At 44.2% G+C, this 23,616-nt stretch overlaps 1 protein-coding gene across 1 annotated transcript in view; it reads left to right on the forward strand.

The window, feature by feature from the left end:
- SLC35D2 (solute carrier family 35 member D2) overlaps positions 1-23,616 on the forward strand; it is a 316,836-nt gene that overhangs the window by 83,701 nt on the left and 209,519 nt on the right. Inside the window, exon 2 of the mRNA XM_085632885.1 lies at positions 13,903-13,936. Coding sequence (XP_085489011.1) covers positions 13,903-13,936 — 34 coding nt within the window. The remainder of the gene's footprint in view (positions 1-13,902; positions 13,937-23,616) is intronic.

Consider the following 23,616-nt stretch of genomic DNA (forward strand, 5'->3'; position numbering starts at 1 on the left):
TCTCAAGGAGACACTCACCGCATGAAAGTCACAGATGTACCTAGAGCAATAACTTGTCCTCTCGAAGAAGGATCGGAGCATGTTTATATTTTGGGGGGGCAAGTAGTTTACAGTGCTTGCACCTTATCTGGGCCAGGAGTCCTTTCCCCATTACAGAATATGTGCTCAGAGAATTTAAGCTTGGTTTTGTGAAACTCACACTTTGCTAAATTCAGAGGGAGACCTGCATCAGCAAGTGATCGGCACACTTGTGTAAGAATTTTCTCATTCTACTATTCTGTTGTACAGAATACTAGTATGTCATCACTGTAATGGAAAGCATGTGTAACAGGTTGATTTACTCGGCAAACACCATCCTGAAATATGTCCACAGCTCAAGATTCTCCAAAACTCAGTCTTTTGTATCTGCACAAACCAACATGAGCTGAAAAAGTAGCAATGTACCTACAATTCTCTTCCAGCTCGAGTTGATGGTATCCTATGTTCAGGTCAAGACAGGAGAAGACTTTGGCTCTATTCAGTTGCATGATCATGTCTGCTATGTGGGGACCAGGATGTCTTTTTCTCTCGATTGCTTTGCTGGTCTGGCGCATATCAACACAAAAGCGCACTGCACGTCCACTGTGCTTTTGTGGCACCACAACTGTTGGCAAGACCCATGGCGTAGGACCAGTGGAGCATTCCTGTTTTAAAACTAAATCGTCTTTTATTGTTAAAAAATCCTTTTAAAGATAGGGGCATACGCACTTGTAGATCTGCTATACTAAAGTGTCTTGATCCATATGACCCGCAACTTAACTGTAGATTGGTAAAGTTTTTACTTTTATATGAAAAATTTATTTGAACTGGTATTTTAACTGGTCTTTTACTAAAGAGATGAAATCTCTGATATACTGTTTAATATTGTTTTATCTATTTGTAACTGATTCTTCAGCGGACAACCAGTAAGTCTAACATGTATATACATTGGTGCTAATACTGTCTTGATATGATGTTATCAAAAGCTGTAAACTTTAATAATGGTAATTAATGATTTTAATATGTACAGTATATTTTCCACTGCAGACTGTTTAATTTTATTGGAATTGTCATGGTTTTAATTAACTGAAACAATAAAGATTTACAGTGGAGCATTCAATGATGTCATGCTTCAACAGTGTTCCTAGCTCTTTCTCATCAGTTTCTTGTAAGTGAAAAGCGACTCTGTGGTGCCGTTGGGCAACAGGGCGAATGTCCTCATTAATTTAAAGTTGCACTTTCATTTTCTTGAGTCTTCCTAGGCCATGAAACACTGACGGGAATTGATTCGCAATTTCAGACTGAGCACGGAGGTTGTAATTGAGAAATATCAGTCCCATGTGAGCAGCAGCGGAAAAGCTAAGCAGGCATGCACTGGATGAAGTTCTTTGAAAACATGAATCAGTGCTTGTACTGACATCATTTTATGTAGCATGGTTGCTGTAAATGACCCTTTTTCTTTATAACGGTTTAGAAGCATCCCAGGTGTATTCCTTCGTGCTAGACATGGCACAGGAGATAGGCTCTTGAACTTTTCTACTGGCATGATGTTAATCGACGCATCACTGTCTATGATGAAGATTATGGGGCAACCGCTTGCCTTTAATGTAATTTTAGGACAGTGTCCAAATTAATTTTGCCTCTTCGTTTGGTGATTCCTATTTGCCTTTTGATCTTCTTTGCACGCCGCTTATCAATGTTGTTCCTTAGTTGATATCATCAACACACATCCGTCTTCTTAACTAGTGCTTGATAATGACGTTGAAGAGCATTTATATGATGATCTTGACGACGAACAGCTGTGCTTAGTTTCTACTTGTCGTAACTGATGTTGCCTTTTGGGCATGGCAAGAATGCTTTTGGAACTTTCTGGCATCTATTTTCTCTTCTCGCTATGACACATTTGGTGTCACTTATTGCTTTGGAGACTGTTATGAAGTGGTTTTCTTTCCCACAGCCTTTGCATATCTGTCCTATGGCTGGATACTTACCTTCATGGGGCGATAAAAACCCACTTTTCTCTTCTTGCTATGACACATTTGGTGTCACTTATGCTTTGGAGACTGTTATGAAGTGGTTTTCTTTCCCACAGCCTTTGCATATCTGTCCTATGGCTGGATACTTACCTTCATGGGGCAATAAAAACCCCCTTCGGAAGCGTAACTTTTCATTCTTCGGAGATGTTGACTTGTGTGCATCTTTTTAGTGCTTATGCTTGCTTTTCATGATCAACACTGATTAATTACGCGCTGTTCCTGCTTCTATATCAGCAGCTTGTCAGTCTGTTCATTCTCTGCCTTTGCAGCCATTAGCATTTTCTCTGAACTGAGGTTCTCTCTCAACATGCGTCTCCTGAAGGAATCTGAAATACATCCATCAATGACTCTTAGGTGCATTGCTTCTTCATCATTTAAATCACAGAACTTACAGGGGAGTTTGTTTAGTGCCTTAAGTCTGTCAACAAACTAATCCACCGTTTCACCAGCCAGTTGTTGTGCTTGATTAAAGATGTACCTTTCATTGTCGACATTCGGCATCGGATTAAACTTGGCTTCCCACGCTTCTTTTAACTTTTGTTACAATATTGCATCAGTTTGTGAGACTTTTTGTTTTAGCACTTCTTTCACTCCTTCACCGGCAAGGTTTTCAAATATTTAATGATTTTCTTATCATCTTCTTCTTCTAGCGCAGTGGTTCCCAAACTTTTGACTCCTGAGGACCCCACTGAGTCACCACTGGAAGTCGGGGACCCCCAAGCAATTTGCATGATTTAAATTTCAAACGTTGAAACAGTAATTCGAAAAAAATAAACAGATGTGTGCACACAAAACAAATACTCGAATTTCTAAGGATTTTAGGAGCATATTTACAAACCCCTACCACCATGGAAACATCACTATTTGCAACGTTCGCGTGTCGATAGGGGCTTCTCCTTATTTACAAGGCAGCGGTAAGCCACTTAACATGGCTTAACGCTGCCTTGTAAATAAGGCCCCCTTTCGCGCAATGCTTAGCGTGAAAGGGGTGGGTTGTGGGTTTTGCAGTGGGTGTTTCTCCGCAAAACCCATTGATTTTGATGCAGCCCCCTATTCACAGGGGCAGCGTAAATAGAAGGCAGCGAAAAAATTAACACCAGGGAAAACCAGATCTTAACTTGGCGAAACGAGGAGGAATGCTTTATTTCTCCTCATGTTTGCTTTTTCCATGTGTGCTGCCTTGTGCAGCACACATGGAAAAACCAAAACGCCTTGCATTATTTATGTTCAGGAAGGTGACCCTTCCTGCACATAAACAATCATTAAAAAAAAAGGCGTTTTTTAACTTCCATGTGTGCTGCATTAAGCAGCACACATACAAGTGACAAAACCCCATTTCAAGATTGTTTATGTGCAGGAAGGGGGGGACCTTCCTTTACATAAACAATCTTCCACTTCAAACAGAGACCCTTGCACTGTGTTGCAAGAGTGCCTGCATTGGCACTACACTGCTAAGTATAGCACCAGCACAGGGCGAAATGTAGGGCTGCACTATATTCTTGCAAATATGGTGCAGCGCAGTGTTTCTGAAGTGGCGGCACGTGTCGTTAAGCCACAGAGGCTAACGACACGCTCCACCACTTCTTTTGTAAATATCCCCCTTAGTATTTTATATTGAAAGAATTTGCAAAAAACTAATGGGGCAGATTTATGACGTCTGGCGCATCTCTGCTAATCAGCAGAGATGCGCCAGAAGAGTTGCGACGCATCTGCCCACCCGTGCGCCACCATTGATGCGCCGCATTTACAATGCGGCGCACCGTGGCACTCGGATGGGCAGATGCATGACGCATCTCCTGTCAGAAAGGCGGCGCATTGCTGGAGTTGCGTCGCAAGCGCGACGCAGCTCCAGCAAGGCTCGGGGGTGCCCTATCCCTTACATGCTGCGTCAATCCTTACGCCTGCTTCAAGCAGGCGCAGGGTTTTGACGCAGCATGGCCTTAAAAGTGACTGAGTATAATCTTGTAGATTTCACTCAGCCACTTTTAGGAGGCGTTCCTGTGCCGGAACGCCCCCCCCTGCTCCAGAACGCCTACATGTGCGCAGGGCTTTACAACGTGACGCATCTGCCAGATGCGTCACTTTGTAAATACCCCGCAGCATGGCGCAGGATTTGCGCCGCCGCTGCGTCACAAAAGTGACGCAACGGCGGCGTAAATGAGGCGCAAGGGGCTCATAAATCTGCCCCTAAAATTTTAATGGGAAGGTTGGTGCTGCATCTCTGTGACTAGCTTTTAAATGGTTGGTTTTATTTCGCAGTACGAGGCTCCTGCTCCTGCCAGGGCCAGACTGGAAACCCAAAGCAGCCCTGGCAAATGTTTTCAGACCAGCCCCCATACGGTGCACACCAAGTGCATTGAGTGTGCCTGACCACTACAGAGGGGGCTTTGGGAGGCTCTACCCCCAAAGAAATTTAGGAAACAATGGTGCAGTCGACAACACGTTTATCACTTTACATCACACACATATAGAGACAATTAATCATAAGTGTAACTCAGTGTATAGAAAATGTTACATAAGGCAAAGGGGACTACAAGGTGAGGATTCACATGTCATTTATACTGGTAGGCATTTTTAAAGAGTGCTTGGTCTGCAGAAGCACAAAAAACTTGGGATTCAGAACATAAGACAGTGGTTAGCATTGACTTTAACAATAAAAATGTATTTCCACCCTGGTAAACCTTTTTAGCAGCATCGGGATAATGAAAGACAGGGAAAAAACAAATTACTAACTTGTACCATGCAGTTGCAAGCAGCTCTTTGATGACAGTTTATAGGTCACTGTGCTAGATTATGGTTGTCACTTATGTACTGCACAGTAACAAAATAATCTTTGTGACAAAAGCAGTAACCCACTCACCTACGCACATAAAATACTGTATTTAAAATGCATGGTACACATTCTTTGCAATAGGCATATTAACCCTCTGTGCTACATTAGATAACTCAAAGCTGCCACAGGACAAAACTCATCTCTCTCCAGCAGGTACATTAATCACTGATGTTATCTTGACACTTTTATTGTTGCTGGAAAACTGCTAATTAAACAAGTGCAGTGCTTTTTAAACTGCTGCCTGCGGACCCCCTGGGAAAGTGTCAGGGACCCCTGGGGGTCCCCGGTCCACAGTTTGGGAAACACTGTTCTAGCGGATCTAAGAAATCATCAAATGTTTCGATCCAGGCAGTCCACCTGGCACAGTGTCTTCACTGTGTCAAATGGTGGTGGTGGCTTCAGGAACGTGGCCGTGGTATTTTTTGCGCTCCTTTCTACTGCCATTGAGAGTATATGCTGTTCAGGTAGCGTTCATTCGACAGGATGCCACCTGCAAATACTGCACGTATTGGCCTCAGGCCTGAGCCTGGGTCATCATGTCCTATATGAGGTTGTGTGGCGCTTTAATCGCCTGTGTCGGTAAGTACATTTCTATTTTTGTACCTGGTCGTCACTGCCTTTAGTGTTTGCTTTGTATGATTGGATTACGAAAAAATTGGAATATGTCTGGTAAGATAGTATCCTTGGAAGTGGTCTCTGGCTTAGGCCTGTGACGTTTTTGAAAACATTCTGTCTTGCCAATTTCTAAGGTTCTGGACTCTTGAAGCTGTACAATGAGGAACATTTTTCAACATACTCAGTAATATTAGACATTACCTCAGGTGGATGGGTCCACATCCCCAAGAAAATAAGAGGACACCTGTGCAATCCATATTACAGAAGGGGACACACAAAGACCATTGTGCTCACATACCTCCTGCGGTAAGCTCCGTTACGGTTATACAGTGTGGTACTGGTATTTCCACGCTACCCTCATCTAGACTCATGGCATGTCTAGGCCAGCAGCCCTTAAGCCAGATCGTATTATGCCAGCATAAAATAGTTAGTAATTGAAGCATAAAAACATCTGAGGTTCACTTTAACACAGTTCTCCTCTCTTTTAGTGCTACTTGCTTTGAAATACTCCTTTAGTCTCTACATGCAGTTTTCTTCACAGATCTTTACCAACTCCTACTATTTACATTGTACACTAAGGTTATATTTTTTTGCCCTGTGCTGTAGTTTGCCCTGTCTTGAGCGTCTGACTTCAAAGTTTCCTTACTTGCTTTTAGGAGGCGAGTGCTGTGATAAATATTTGAATATCCAGTGACTCAAAGGCTCTTTTTAAGCGAAGAAGAGGGAGCAGGAAAAGAACCATGAACAACGAAGTTTAGGCTAAACTTTACGATGCAAAACAGAAAAATAGTGCCAAGTTTTGGCAATCTGTAAATAAATTACATCGACCGAACCATCTCGGCATCAACTCTCATATTACCGAAGCGGCCTGGGTAGTATTCCTCTTTTATCATTTTTACGAAACAGATCAAAAAGCTACTCCACCTGTACAACTGGGAATTGAGAGATTCAGCAGGACTGCACAGAAGTTGATACAATAATGCCCACCTTCACCATAGGAAAGGGAAAGAACAATGTCAATCCAACAACAATGGGTAATAAATTCAACTTCTGTACAAAACGACACATTGAGATTAGCATTAGATTATGCAACTCATAGATTCACACAACAAAATGCACTAAAAAGAAACTTCAACAAAACAAAAATGATGGCAGTCAACTATCATAAGAAGAAACATCTTAATTGGTTTCTCGATGGCCATTGTTTGGACCAAGTAGCAAGTTACAAGTATCTAGGGGTAAAACTGAATCAAAATAACTTGTCGAAACTGCAAATAGAATCCTTGCGGAGAAAGGGGGTAATGACCTATCTAGCCATAAAGCCACTGAAGAAGCTCTTACCGGACCTGACACTCGACCCTTTGCTAAGGGTCCTGCAAGCTAAACTTCAGCCTACAATAGCTTATGGGAGTGAAACGATGAAGGGAAAAGATGCAACAATCCTCGACAATATAATATCCAACTCTTACTGAGCGATCTTTCAACTCCCCAGAAACTTCTCCCCAGCCCAAATACGGTTGGAATTTGGGCTTCAGATAATGGAACGAAGGGGAGCATTTGTGAAATGCAGGCATAAGATCAAAGGTGATGATGAAGGATCCCTGAATGACCAACTCTGGATGGAACTGTCTCGCTCAGGAAAATCACCAGCAAACGAGTACCTCCAGGAATCCATTCAACTTTTAGGTCTAACAGACTTGTGGAACACCTCGATGAATCACTTCACTTTAAAAAAAGCTATAACAAAGGTAACCCGCTTATTATCTGCTATAGAGGATAAAAAAGCATTAGCCAAAAAGTCTAATGGCTGAGTGGTCCTAAATACATACAAAGCACTTAAACCCCAACTCTACCTGAAAATGGGAATAAAAATCAATACCAAGGAAAAATTCCTAAACCTCCGGCTGGGGGTGGGCCCTTTAATCAATTCCTACCTCCTTGGGAGTGAAAAGGAGGAGACCAGTCTTGTCGTTTATGAGGCTGTGGTGTCGAGGATGTCATCCATGTTATATGCATCTGTAACAAGCTAAGAGACATAAGGATAACCTTGCTAAAACCAGTGTTTAGACAGTATGGAGCTAGGTCTTACATACAAGCAGTAATGTTGTGTTTTAACCCAGAGATAGTGCAGCTAAACTAAATTCCTTGACATAACCGCAAAAAGATTGAAACACAGGTCTGTGTTGGCCAAGGACTAAATACTACAAGAACAGACATAATTTCTACAAGAATGGATACAGTTGAAACAAAATTTATTGTCTAACATGAGCAATGCGCAGAAAGTTTTAATAATTGGAGCATTTCCTCCAATGATTTGAATGACTTATTTATTCTTATTTACTAATTTTTTATAAATGCCGGGATTTTTAACAATGCTTTTATCATAAAAGTGTAAGATATTCTATTTTAAAAGAATTAGTGTATGCAATGGTTTTAATTAATCAAGCATAATAAAATAAACTTCAAACTTCAAATATCCCTGCATCACAGGTCTCCCAAAAGTGAAAACTACGTCTCTCTAGTGGACGTATGGGCCTCATTCTCTAAGTATCTTCTCCAATGTGGCCTTTGTGGCCTAGTGGATATTGCTCGTTGTACCACTTGTAGATTAGCACTGTGCTCCACCTGAGATGCCACACACTGGGCAGCTATTCTCCTAAGTCTTCCTTGGTGACTTATATTAGGCATGTCCTGATGAGCCGCTTGGACCAGTAATCCTGGCTCCAGGTGGGCTGCGATTGAGGGATTTGTAATCTGGGGCTCATTTTGTGTCTTTTAATCAGCTCACAAGAACACCCTTTTTGCCTTTTCTTCTGGAATATTCCTCCTTGGGTCTTTAGGGTCTGCCCTTGCCTGATAGAGAGTCTTTTATTTCAGGCACCATTTAGGGCTTTACACAGTTGGTTTCCTGGGTCTGCTGAGCTTTGTTTGTGGTGCACTTCAGGCCCATAGCTCACTGCTCAGGTCCTCCCTGTGGCAGTAAACTGTATTTTTTTAGCCCATCCCGCTGTAAATCTTGCACTACCTTCTATTAGTTTTGCACACCAGATTTGTCTGGTGGTTTAGGCAGGAGTCTTACAGGAGACCTACCTCGAGGTAGCCTTCAGGGCTGTGTATCTTGCCATGGCCCTGGCAGCCTTCGGCGTTACTAACTGTACCTTTTTGTAAAAAAGGTATTTTAATTCAGACTGTCTTCAAGAGTCTTTACCAAGATTGCACCTCGTAGTAGTAAGCAAACATGGCATTACATTAGGAAAAATTAAGCAGTAGTCAATATTGATAATTTGCGTCTCCATAGTGAGCAACCACCTAGAGCCATATAAAACAGTAAAATGTGTGTAACCAGACATAACAGAGCTTTTGTTTGGTTACCTCTACTCTAAGTGTCAGATCATCCACCAAACACCCCAGCTACTTTAACCTTATATAAATGTAGCCTATCCATATATCCTTCAGGCTATGCCGAAGGAACGACTACATAGAGAAGCAGGGTGTGAAAGGGAAGTACAACCAACATGGTTACACTCAAATAATCATACACAGAAAGAGAAAAAATACTATTTTTATGATATATATTGCCATCAGTATTAGAGCTATAGATGAAGTGTGAAGGAGAAGACTCTTTCCCAAGATGTTTACACAGCTCAAGCCTGTATTTTGTTAAACCTCTTCAAAGGCTTATTTAGGACCCCGTATGGTCTACAAGCATCGCAAAGATAATTTTATGACTGTCCTATGTTCTCATCATTAGGCCCATTTTTGTTAAGAGATCAGAAACAACAGAAGTGACTTTATACATGCCCCTATGGCCAATGTTGTTTGGCGCAGCAAGCACCACGCTCTGCACACACGTAAAGTTCCGAAAAAGGTCACGCCCACATAATGCTATGATTTGTTTGCAAAAAGCCAATTGACCCCTGATGAAGGATAATGATCCGAAACGCATTCGGAAGGCAGTGAATATTCAATTGGGAAATTCAGTTGGAAAATTATTATATTTTTATACTGGAGCAATAATCACATGTTCACTAATCGGAAGTAACTAAAAAGTTATGCATTAGTAATCAACAACAAGAATGAAAAATGTTATCATAGAAATGACACACGTTTCATTTGAATATTTCTAATAGGCTTTTTATCTGTGATACAGCAGCATCTGTGGTGACCACTTGGTCACTTAACTCGTGGCTAATCTTTCTATTTTCTGGCACTCATGGACAGAGACTGCACCCGGATAGAACACTTTAGTAGTTTAGTGTTTAAATCTGAGGAGTACAAGGAGTGCAATCACAACAATTTGCTTTTTGATTTCTAAGTTGAGAGGTAGAAGAGTTGGAAGATTAGAACAATTAGCACTCTACTGTCATCCAATGTGAGTTGTGTGACATCAGAGGTAAATACTTAGGTGCAGATAAAAATTCAGTGTACATTTTAAATGTTCTATTTTTCTTAAAAAGATAGTTAATACAGGCAGGGATCTCACTTCTAAGACTTTCCAGATTGGGTGGATAATTTAACTAAGTTGCTGCGAGTGAATGTTATTTTTTCAGGTTCCCACATTGTCACCAAATGTGGGAACCTGTGGTTAGACCTCAGAATATGCAGCAATGTCTCCTCCCTCCTGACCTTTAAATGTGTCTGTGGCAGTCCTGTTCCATTGCTCATTCTCAAGGACTAAATAAATTAAATGTGGAGACTGAGTTAGCATACTTTTGCTTGGGCGTGTTCTTTTTATTTATATAATATAATATTTATTCTGTTTTGCGTAAGAAAAATTTGTGAAACTGTTAGCTCTACAAATTATCTATTTTTACAGTCAACACACACACAACAGATACCTCTTAAAGTTTACAAGTTACTGGAGATTAAGTTTAAAGAAGGTATTGCTAGGCACTCATTACTATTGTGAGTTTTTGTAAGTGCTAAAATAGCAACAATTACAATCAAACTATTTCTAATACATAATGCATTTTGTTTAATGCATACCTAAATAAACTTCATTATTTGTGATTGTTAGACTTGGCATCTTTTGGCGTGTTTCCACGAGTTTTTGCTTTCTGCCCTCCCGGTTTTGACTCTGTGTCTGCTGGTATAACGTTTCTGCACGCTTTTCATACTGCTGATCGGTGGTAAAGCGCTGGTGCTCCTGTGGTAAATTGTATTCTGATTAGATGTGTGACTTACTTGTCAGTCCTCAGTAAAGGGCACTGCGGGTGCCGGGGCTTGTGAGTCAACCGCTACTCGTGGGCCTGCAGCATGGATTGTGCCACCCACGTACGTAGCCTGAAAAAGTTACAAGTGAATGAAGTTTGGTATGCCTGAACTCAGCGTCTAAAGACGCAGCCTTTAGCGAGGGTGTCCTTTTTATTCTGAGTTCATAGAGGCCACTTTTAGAAAGTGGGTATTATTTTGCTCGGTCATCCCGTATGCCCCTGCTGGAATGTGGATTGCCTGTCTGGGTTTTGGAGGACAGAAGACTGGGGGGCCGGAGGGGCACCAGATGGTCTGGATAGGTCAGGAAAGGGCTGATTAGACCTTGGCTGCGATGGGGGAAGGGGGAGGAATTTCCTTGCACCTCTAAGGGCCTGGTCTGCCTCTGACAAAGCAGAAACTGCTAAGAGGAATGACTGCTTTACTGCGTGCTTTGCTGGGCTGACCTGCAGTGGCTGCTTCTGTCGTGGGCAGTGAAAGGCCTGGACTGGACTTTCTGCAGCTGAATTGGTGAGACTCTCAAAGGGCTTGAGGTAGAGCTTGCCCCCTGTTCACAAAGTCTCAGGAACAGCAGAGACTTCAGGTTCTTCGACCCGCAGCACTGGGGACTGTGTGTTTTGTTCTGCAACCAGAAGAACGCCACTCGACGACGTCTACGATGACCCTGCCGAACCCGTGTCCTGAAGGCACCGCAGAGGGCACCACCGCAATGCCGCACCTTGACCCTGGTCTCACTGAGGATGCCTGCTGATGCCATCACCGAGTCGCTGCTCGCAGCCCGACCTTTGGGCACCGTACTCCGCTCCGCCTTGCTTCACGCTGAAGCTTTGGCACCGCAGAGGACACCCCCGCCACGCCGCGACCCTAATCTCACCAAGGACGCCTGCTGACGCCATCACCGAGCCGCTGCTCGCACCATGACCTGTGGGCCCACACTCTGCACCACCTCGCTACACGACGACGCCGTGGCCTTCCTGACATCGCCACCTCCCACCGAAATCGGCGCCGCTGCTTGCACCGTGGTTCGGGGGCACCGACCGTAAGTTACACGACACACCGCCCTCATCCCACACCGCAGCCTTGGCCCACCGATGCCGGTGTCATCGACTCCAGTTCATCAAGCGACGACAGCGCTCCAGCAACGATAACACCGCTGCTTGCACTGTGACCTGCTAGCACCGTAACGAGCACCGCCTCCATCTCGCACCGTGACACTGGTCTCACTGACGACGCCATCAGATTCCGCCACCGAGCCGCTGCTCGCACCACGACCAAGGGGCACCGCACGCCGCACCGCTGCACTTCGCACCGTAGCACCCAACGCCTGTTGGCACCAGTGCTCCTGATCCCATCAGAGAGGAGCTCGACCTGCAATGCGCGTGACTTCAAGGGCCCCATCGCCCTGCATCTCTGAAAGGTACTGTTTGCGGGTCTTCCCGACACTGTAGTTGGCCGCGACCCCGCGGTCAGCCAGAACTGCTTTTGGACTTGTGTGCTCACAACGCCGTGGAAGCCCGGATGGAGCTATCCACCCAAGGAACTCTTTTTCATCAACGTAGTTTTTGAACTGTGAACTTTTAGGTATACTATTGTGGAGCTTTTATCGTTTTTGATCTTATTTTAATTAAATACAAATATTGGATATTTTTCTAAACTGGTGTGGTGTCCTTTTGTAGTGCGTACGCTGTATAACTGTTGGTTATGTGCAAATACTTTACACACTGCCTCTAAGATAAGCCTGGCTGCTCGTGCCAAGCTACCAAGGGGGTGAGCAGGGGTTATTTGTAGACGTGTAACTCCCTTATCCTGACTAGAGTGGTGGTTTCTGCCTCGCTTTGGCGCAAGTTTCAGCTAGCCAGAAATCCCATTTCTAACAGTGATTTTTGGTATATACAACTTTAATTCAGTCGGTTAACGCAATTAAATATAACAAAATACATTCCTATACTGTTCCTGTCTAAGCCAGTATGTAATCAGGCTTCAGTGCACCCCCGAAAATGTACCAAAGTCCCTTTACTTAAGATTGCGGAAGTCAGCATACTTGATTTAGGTAACTCTTCTATCACAAAATCAGGTATCCAACTAGACAAAAAAGCTCACCGGCCAGCCCTATCCCTGATTTGTGAATCAGGATCACGGTTAGCTAATTGGATAGTTCAGCAGTCTGGATGTTTCTCCAGAGGACATAGGTACAAGTTTTAGTTCTGTCAGTCCGACTCAGTTTTCAAACGTTTGGATGAATACATTAAAACCATAATGTTGGGTAATAACATCTATAATTTGACCAATCGGAGCCAATTAAGTTTGTTTGTTTTTTATGTGTAATGTAAGTAGTTCTTACTAAAGAATGTATCACCTTTGAAATGGAACCTTGAACAGGGAGTAGCTATTTTACTAAACTAGGAAGTTACCTAGCATTAGCTAGAGGACCACCACAATATAATTTTTCCCTTATAAACCGTTTTGCTTTTTTTCACTTAAATATATCAAATAATAGGAAACTATGCAATTTCAGGCAATACAATAGCAATTGCCCTGCCCCAATGTCACACCTGGAATCATTTGAAATTAAATGAAAGGAAAATTAAATTTATAGAGCACTCTACTACCCTGGGGTGTCTAGGCGCTATAGCTCTGGAAAACTGATTAAAGCCTAAGCAGACAACTTAGAGATGAGAAAGGAACAGAGGTCTAACTGTTGAAAAGCCATGTTTTAATAGCTGTCCAGAAAGAAAACAGCTCAGTTTTTTCTAAGAACTGAGGGCATTGAATTCGAAAGCTTAGCAGTATTTTTTGCAGTGTTTATTGCATGTCCCATTTTTAATAAATATTTGGAATGAAGAGTTCCCGCTGGCCATAATGAGGCCAATTGTAAGCTCTTCATTTTCAAGAGGGGTGTAACTTTCATCTTCAAGGTAGGCCACTTGAGTATATATCACATTTTTACTTTGCATTAATATCAGTATGCTAGAGTGACCCCTGTTTTTAGTAGCACACCAATGTGGATGACACAGTACATTCTACAAGCTTCCCACGCCATAAAACCTGGTGCATTTGCATAAAAATGTCCAGTTCAGCCTTTGAGCTATGAGGCTGCAGTGTTGTGTAGTTGTGTTTGCTCTATTACTGTATCTGCATGAAAACAATAATTTTTAACACTTTATTTCTCTTGTTTCATTTTATTTCTAGTTTCCCATCTGTAACATTTCTTGGAATTGGTCAGGTACGTTACCTATAAAACCCTGTTCTAGTTTTCATAACTGTGAGAATCAAAGGACGGACAGTGTGTCCTCCTTTGGACATTGATGTCTTTTGAGCAGTTTTTGAATGAATGTTACTATGTCTTTGTAGCCTTCCGGAAAACAGTCCATTGTTCTGTGGATACAAACCACATAGCAAAATAGATCAGCCAAATGAATCAAATAAAATAAATTCCATCTCTTAACTCAAATATTTGCTTCGTTACTGTGAATAAAACATGTACCAGCTGAAGACGTCATTGATAGCAAAAGGTGGACTCAATCACTGTACTTCACAAGGAGTCTGTTAGGCGAGAAAGTAGTGGTCACAGACAATAGTCCAAACTGAAATGTCATCTTGCCCAAAATGCTCCTCTCATGTATCATTTCCTTTTTTTGTTTTGTTCAAATAATCTTTATTGAGTCTACTAGAACAAGCAATAACACAAGGATAGCAAGAGGGAATCAAAATTGAAATAAATCAAAAGATCTTCATAACGCATCCGGATCAGAAGTGTGAGAATATATAGAAGAGAAGGGGGTAAGGTTAAAGGGTGTGCCCAGGTCTTCACAGGCATTTGGCATATCTGCATATTCATATAGTCATCTAGTGAATAACATTCTTAGAAATACAGTGATACAAAGCAGTTCAAGTAATACTTGAAACTGCAAACCAGCAATTAAAAGTCAAGTTCTTAGAAACCAGACCCTTAAGCCGTCGGGACTTTCCCTACCTAGGATTATTGATTTCTCCAAGAACTCATCTATTATGCATGAACTACTATTCCTTAGGGGTTCATCCATGACGTCTTCCTCTGCCCGACTTTACGTCAATGCTAGCATTCCTAAGCACCTTCCAGGTATAAATATACCTTCCCTTACCATGGCAAACCACGGCACGACTCAGCACAACTTGACTGCACACGGCAAGTTCGGAAGAGACCATATCCCGGCCTGACGCACTGACCAGACGCTGTCATCCCTGCTTGCAGAGAATCCAACTTCCAGTGTTCTGACTCCCTTCGCGGGGTGTTAAATTTGATACCCGGAAAGAGATTCCCACCTCTCTCATTCTAAAGGTATGGAGCTGACTAGAACCTAGAGGGACTCTTGGCATACAAAACTTAGTATATACCATACTATAGAAAACAGCACCTACTTCTTACCTCATACTACACTTAGGTTAGGTACACTGGGGTAGAACTATTTAGAAGCATCAGACGAGTATTCACTTTTTAGCCCGTGTTATTTATGTATGTATATATGAATATATGTCATAGCTAAAAGACAATGCTTTTACAGTATTATTTCTTCTTACTGCTTACGCTGTGCGTATTATATCTTGCTTACTGTCTTATGATTGTAACAGCTCATATCTCTTACACAAGAAACAAGACTGTTCAATAAATCTTTTTATTGAAACGCCCGTCTATCTATTTCTGTGTACCTCTGGAGAAACTAAGCATGTACGATTGACTGAGTGAAATTGTTATCTATTGTTTCCACGATTCTGAGACGCGTTCCGATTCTAAGGGAAACAAAGTTGTCATGTTTATGCGGTTGTCAGAAACTAATCCCTTCTTGTTTATTCGAGAAGTTTCTAGTGACCTCTGAGTTAGCTGGCACACACAAGTAATTAAGTTTAATGTACTCGATAGGAGCATACTGACCTTAGTCCTATGCAAAAACTATAGTGTATATTATTCCAAATCGTAGAGCCTATAAGGGAAATAGGAACTACACTACAGAATAGGGAAGAGCCCCAGTAGGCAGACCCTGACCATAGGACAGAGTGTGCACCCCAGCGTTGTATTCACCACCGCCACAACTTCATCCCAAAGTGATTTCAGACCGGGGTACACCCATGTCTTGAGAACAAAATCCATGTCTGCACAATTACACCTAGGGCAACTCTGGGCTACACCACCATAGGCAACTCTTAGCCTATGCAGCGTCATATAAGTCATGTACAAGTAATTAAACTGCATATACTTCAACCTGGTGTTACGTGAAACTGTTCTGTGGTAATCTAGTACTCTGTTTCATTCCGGATCTGTGAGTTCCCTCTCTTGAGTCATCTCGCAGTGTTCACGCAATAATGTCAGAGGGTTACGAGTTGCTTCTGACAGAGAGTATTATAACCACTTCACCAAGTTGCCGACTGAGCCCAGGCTTAACAAAGAATGCAACACCAGGTGCGTTTTAGGCTCCTCTCTACCTCCGCCCCATAATTCCCTAAATGCACGTATCAGGGCCTCATATTGGAGGAACTGGCCAGGTGCGAGGCCTGCATCTACCACTAAGTCCTCAAAAGCAGTAAGAGTATTCTGGTGGTAAAGATCTCCCACAGTATCGAGTCCCACCCCAGTACAGACTGTCAACTGCTCAGCTGTAAATATAGAGATTGGATCCCCATGAGGCAGTCCAATCAATGGCAGAACTGGAAAGTACAAGGGGGTGCCGGCCGTCTTAGCCACTCCCTGGCTCTAGCATCGCAGAGCTGTGACCAACAACGGTGAGTAATGCGGGCTATCCACCGCTGGGTTAAGCAATTTGACCAGTAACCATGAGGAAATCACCTCTCTCTCCGCCTGATCTATGGCTTCTAACCACTTTCCTTCCAACCACTGGGAGGCCCAAAAATATAATTCAAAATTTGGAACTCCCAAGCCTCCTTCCCTCCCGGGACTCTGCAAGGTTGTTATGGACACTCTGCGCCTTCCCGTTTCCCAAATAAGGCCCCTCAATAAAGAATCCAGTTGACAAAACCAGCTAACTGGGATTTGATTGGGAGATTAATAAATTAATATAATAAGCGTGGGAGCATAACCATTTTAGATAGGGAGATCCAAGCCATTATAGGTAGACGCAAGGAGCACCAGAAGGGAACAAGGGATCGAATCGCCCTCCCAAGGTTGCCCTCTCAGAGATCATCAAGAGAGTGATAAATATGGATCCCTAAATATCTAAAGGTGCATTGTGCCCAATTAAGCTCCACCAGAAGTTCTGGGGGGTGGGGAGCAAAGGGTCTGCAGGGAACAAATAAGTCTTAGTCTTATTAACTTTTAGGCCTGATACTCATTCAAAGTTCCCCAGTAGTACAAGGGATGTGGCAGTGCCTTCCGCTGCATCCACCAGATAAATCAGAAGATCATCTGCTCAAAGGGAGATGATATATTTGCGCCCTCGTATAGGTACGCCTATTCCTTCTCTGCCCATCCTGAACAGAACAGCTAGCGGCTCAATTGCCAGGGCAAACAGGAGCGGTGATAGGGGGCAGGCCTGTCCAGTACCCCAGAAGATTCCGTATTGCTGGGACACAGTCCTTCCTGTTCGAACCCGAACCGTAGGGCCTCCATGCAATAATTTCACCCATTTCAGTCATTCGTCCCCGAGGCCCATCTGTCGCATGGCCTCAAACAAATAATCACACCGCACGGTGTCGAAGGCCTTCTGCAGGCTGATCGATAAAAAGGCCGCAATGGGAGGGATTTGGACCTCTGGGTGAAATAAAACTGAATATAGTCTCCGAAAGTTAAGGGATGTATTCCGAGTTGGGATAAACCCATTTTGATCGGAGTCTATTAAGGTACACACGTGCGGTGGGAGTAAACGAAGCACCATAATTTTACTTAGGAGTTTAAAATCCATGCTGAGCATGGAGAGCCGGCGGAAGTCTGTTGTGGAAGCCAGTAGGGTTGTGGTCTTGGGGAGAGGGATCGCTACTACATCATGTAAAGAGTCCGGACGCTGCCCAAGCCACAGAGATTCTGCATATAGAGCCACTAATATAGGATGCAATGCCGGGACATATGCTAGTAGAATTCTGCTGGGAGGACATCTGGGCAAGTGTCTTCCCGGTAGCCATGCTTTTAATGGCAACCTGGACTTCATGTTCTGTCACCAGTCCACCCAGTGTCCCCCTTGCCTGAGCGTCCAACTTCCGGCACGGCAACTCTCTCAAAAAGTCCCTCTGCTCCTACAGTAGGATCGGGGGTGACGTACAGTATAAGGCCTTGTAATAATCGCAGAACAGGGCGTTAATCACTTCAGGATCATAAACAACGTCTTCACCCCCATCCCTCAGCTCATTAATCAAAGAACCCCGGGATTCCGGCTGGACCAGCCATGCCAACAATCGACCCGGCCTTCCTTCCTCCTCCTTTTGTGAGTTACTCCCTGCAATCATGGCACCGCGGTTGCTCCAGGGCTGCACTATAAAGTGTTTGTGCCTCTCCCAGGCCCTCCGGGTCATCGGTCTCAATTCCCCATGCATTTCCCAACAGATGCAAATTATCCTCTAGTGTCCGTAGCTCTAAATGTAATTCCCACTGGGCCCCTGTTGAGTGTCCCAGACAATAACCACGTATGACAATTTTAAATGCCTCCCATTCTAATAGTCCTGTGGACGCTGTCTGTGTGTTATCTAAAAAGTAATTGTCAATGATGGTCTTTAAGGTTTCCCTGAAGCAGACATCTTCCAATGCCCGGGAATTAAGCCACCATAAAAGGATCAGAGGGCGGGCCCTCAATGGTTTAACTTTAACAACAAAGGACAGTGATCTGATATTGTATGTCCTAAGTATTCAGTGTGGGGAATGGTGTTACCAAGGGAGGAAGAACACAGAAAGGTGTCTAGGCATGTGTGTAGCTGATATGCGGGTAAATAAAAGGAATAGTCCTTTATGGAAGCATGTTGCATCCTCTACATATCTTCCAGCCCCCAATGATCCATCCATTCCCTCAACCCAGCTGCATTACAATGGGCTGGAGCCCCCGGCAATGGGGGTGTTGAATGATCTAATGAAACATCAGATACGCTATTAAAATCTCCCCCAAGAAGTAGATCTACTGCTGCTGAGTCTGCCAAGGGATCCGAGAGCCTATGTAGGAAGGGGACTCGGTCCTGGTTAGGGGCACATACACTGCTGACGGTGACCTCAAGTCCCCACAATCTCCTCGTAACCAGAACATAACGACCCTCTGCATCAGTGAGAGTATGCTGCGGCTCAAATGAGACCCCCGCTCTCACCCAAATCGATACCCCCCTGGCGTATGCCGAGAAGGAGGGGGCAAATCCATGTATCCTCCATCTTCTGCGTAATTTCTCCACCTCGCTCTGAACAAGATGTGTCTCCTGCAGCATAGCTATCTGTACTCCGTGCCAACGTAGTTATCCAAGGACATTATGCCGCTTGGTTGCTGACCCCATACCTCTGATGTTCCATGTCAGAAATTGTAATGTGTAATGCAGTGCAGCCATTGTAAAGCAGTCATTACTGCTCCATCTATCCTCACACCCTGTCCCCGCCTCCCCAATAAGATCATGTCAGGCCACCCATGCATAGAAAGCAAAGTAATGCAACGTAAAATGTAAAACATCCCTTAACATTAACTCCCCTTCCGAAGAGCAGTCTGGCAACCGCCAGCCGCCCAAACTATGAGTAAACCATTGTGTCGAATTAGAAGACCAAAACCAAGCACAGATTCAGCCTTCCAATGGGGGCAGGCTACAGTCCAAAGGCAGTGGTTCCCACTACACCCGCGTTAGCCCATACCCACAGCAATTGTCTAACACATCTGACCCACTCAAAGTCAGGATACCTTGTGAGCAGGCGGGCGCTGCTGCTCTCCTCCATTGCCTCATCAAATTATATCATGTTACATCTGGCAGCTGCTTACTATCTGCCTGCGAGGATTCAGATTCAGACTCCCTGTCCCTTTCACAGGATGGGAAACCAGCCTCCGACACACTCTCCGACCCCTTCATGATTGTCACTACTGCCTGGAGGGTGGCAGCTCTCTCCCTCTCAGTTTGTGATGGGCTGGGTTTCTTTGCTGGTACCCTCCGGGGTCCTCTCCAGAATCTTTTCCTCATTGCTCCCACCTGTGTGGGTGCGATTAATTTTCCTTGAGGCTGCATCGTGGCCTTATAGGATTCAATCCACTCCCAGGCTGCTGTCGGGTCTTCAAAAAAGTGAGTCTTGCCCTCAAACAGAATTCAAAGCCTTGCAGGAAACATCAGTGAGGGCTGTAGGGCCTCTTCCTTCAGAGCTTTCTTAACCTCAAAAAATGAGGTTCTCTTCCTTTGCACTTCTATTGTGTAGTCAGGGAATATGGAAATCTTGCTGTTGTTAATTATAAAGGGACCTGCGGTTCTGGCCTTATAAAGCAGCGTGTCTCTGTCCTTGTAGTGGAGGAGCCTCGCTACCACCGGACATGGAGTACGACTAGGCGCTGTTGTGTTGGGCGCGCTGGCACTCTGTGTGCTCTTTCAAGAGTATAAAAGGCAGAGACACCCCCCCGGAGCCACCACAGTTTTAAGCTAGTGTTCCAAGTATGCAACCATGTCTGTGGTCTCCACCCCTTCAGGCAGCCCAACCACCCGGATATTATTGCATCTATTATACCCTTCAGCATCCTCCGGTCTGAGTTCAAGCACACAGACCCTGTCTGTGAGTTCCCTGTCTGTGAGTTCCGTGACCTGGAGAGGTGTTGTCAGGTGTGCAGGGCGGAGATCGGCAACCGAAGACTCCGCTGCTTTGACTCTGTCCGCAAGCTTGTGTTGTTTGTCCCGGAGTATGCCCAACCCAACGGATACCGTGCTGACATGTTGGTGCAGAGTGGTGTTAGTGGCCGTGACGGCCTCCAGAATTTTTGTTAATTGTAGCTGCACTGGGTCACAAGAGGGCCCTGGTTCCTGCAGTTGTGCGTCTGGGTTAGCCTCTTGTTCAGGAGGCGCTTCTGCAAGTTGAGCCCTAGTCTTGTCCATCTCTTCCAGGAAGATTTTCAGGGGAGAATGCAAGTAGTTTCCCCCTCTTGAGTCTTGGCTGGACCCTGAAGGCACAGCGCGTGACTGTCCCAGCTTGATACGATCCTGAGAAAGCAATTAACCTTGCCAAGCAGTGCAGTGCACCAGGTGCATGGGCGTCATCAAGGAGTGAAGGATCCTAAGGGTGCCCTCTGTGGTGTAATCTCGTATTCCTGCCTCCCTCGTCGGTCTGCAGTGCACCACCAACTCATTTCACCCTACAATGATGCAGTGTTTTTGCTAAGGAGCAGCTTTTATAGATCAGGCAGTCACCTCCGCCTTGCCGCTTCCTCCACTAGCAGCCCTGGCAGCAAATTCTAGGGCTGCTGATGCATATCCCCAGTCCTAGGTGTCCCATAATTTTCAGGCATAAGTTGAGGCTTCAATTGGTATATCAAGAAATGAAAGGAAGGGTCTTGCAAGGCCCCTTCCCAGCAGTTGACCCCGGCGAATAAACAGCAGGCCCCAACCTGGGCCCTGAGTCTCTTCCAGTACTGGGGGGTCTCTACACCCACCCCTCCTGGGGACCCCGTGTCTGGGCCTCCGAGGTTGTACCAATACACTCTGTGTATGCCCGACCTTGCAGCCGGTTCCTCGCTGCTATAGGGCGGGCCCCCTCATCTGCACTGCTGCCACAACAAACAATAGTAGGAGGTTGGAACTCTCTACTGGGTGAGGGTGGGAGTCCACTCCTACTTGTGCACCTATCTTCGTCCACCACTGAGCCCGGTTGCATCCTCTTCAGTACGCCCTCTGGGTGTCTCTCCACGCTCCGACCTAGGCCTGAGAAGGGCCTCTCCTGTCTCCTGCAGCCACTGCGAACCAACGTGGCACCTGTTCAATCAAGCCTTATCCCGCGATGCGGCCCAGCGGGCAGGGCTACCACTTCTTCTCCCCTACGCAGCGGCTAGGCGAGTTCACCTCTTCGGCGTTCACCAACCTGCGAATTCATAGTCTGGGGGGGCACTCTGATCCGCAGACTCAGCCTGCCTTCTTGACCATCGTCAGTTCTCGCATGGTGCACATCATAGACTTTGGGATGGACAGGAATCGTTTCGCTCGTCTTTTCTTGTCGCAGCACCCGTCGTGTGAGGTAGTCATGCTCCGTCACCCAAAAAGTGGTGGTCTAGGCACGTTTGGAACAGGATTAGGTCATTAGTGAATTCTATCCCTAAGTATTTAATACATCTGGCCTGCCATGCCATGCCATGCCAACCTGGAGTTGCCCAGAATATTTTTGTTTGCATAGTTATTGAGGAGTTTAACTTCGGACTTATCTTTATTGAGAGTATACCCCGATACTTCTGAAAATTCCTGAACAGAGGTCATTCGGGCGGGTATAGAGGGTTGAGCATTCTCAGTGGTGACCAGCACTTCGTCTGCATAAGCTGCTATTTTTACAGTGGTTTCGCCAAATGGGACACCAGCAATATCTTTGTTCTCCCTTTTGTGCCATAGGAATTGTTCTAATGCCAGTAGGAATTTGGGGGGGGGGGCGCTGAAGCGGGACAGCCTTGCCTGGTACCTTGTTTCAGGGAAAATGTGGATGAGACAGCGCTTCCTGCTCTGACTTTAGCGACCAGTTTATGGTAGAGTGCCATGATCGAGCAGATTAGGGGTTCTCCAATATAAAGTTTCTCAAGTGTAAGTATTTCCAATCTTCTTTATTGAACGCTTTTTCTCTGTTGAGAGTGACAGCTACAGTGGGCGATTATGTTGTTTTTGCTTTATCTAGGACATGACAACGTATCCTTGTATTGTCGCTAGAGAATCTATTTTTCAGGAAACCTACTTGGGAGGGGTGGATTAGTTTAGACATGTATTTTCTTAATTCGGCGGAGAGTATCATGGCATATATTTTGCATTCCAAATTGACTAGTAAGATTGATCTATAGTTTTTTGGGAGTAAAAAGTCCTTGCCCTCTTTTGGTATCACCACAATTATTGCTTTTTGTTGGTGTATCATTTACTTGACCAGAGGTAGCAAAATGTGTATATAGCTTTAATAAGGGTTGGATAAAAAGAGAAGGATTTGAAGAACTGTGAATTATGCCCATCCATATTGGGCTTTATCAAGATATGTTTTACATTTTTTGTGCTTCAGGGTATTATTATCTTTATAGATAGTTTGGTAAAACATTTTTAAAACTCTGCAATGTTCTTTGGGTTAGTTTGTACATAATCCCTCTCATCTTTAATGGCATTAAGGGTAAACGTTTGTGGTTTATGTTTTAGATATGCTGCTAATGTTTTGCTTGCTTTATTTGAGTCACATAGCCTAATCCTTTTTTGTTTATTGATCCACATACCCACTCTAGTACTGATGATCTTGTTGTATTCAGAATTAATTTTGCTGATTTCATTTAAGGCCTGGTTGTCTTTAGTGAAACTATGTTGTCTTTCTAGAGCTATTATTTCTTCCTCTAATTTAAAAAGTCTATTATTGGCTTCCCTGTTCAAATAAGATCTAATTTTGAGTATCACCCCTTTAACAGTTGCCTTTAGGGCTTCCCATCTGGTGAGGTCTGAGGTTTTGTCTGCCTTATTGTCTTTAAGGAAATTTACTATGGTGTCTTCAATACATCGTTTGTTATTTTGATGCCTTAGAGTTTCATTGTTAAATCTCCATTGAGTTTCTTTTGGGTCTGGTGAGGGATCAGTAATGGACATCGTTATGCTGGAATGGTCTGATATTACCCTAGGTTCAATTATCATTTGATCCATTTTCTTAATAGAGTGGCCCGAGATTAACATATAGTCAATGTGTGCATATGAATTATGAGGAAAAGAGTTAAAGGTATAGTCCCTTTCGTCCAGATTCTGTATTCTCCTTGCATCTACCAGATTGAATTT

Source organism: Triturus cristatus, chromosome 2_1, assembly GCF_964204655.1.
Source record: "Triturus cristatus chromosome 2_1, aTriCri1.1, whole genome shotgun sequence".
Classification (NCBI taxonomy): Eukaryota; Metazoa; Chordata; class Amphibia; order Caudata; family Salamandridae; genus Triturus; species Triturus cristatus.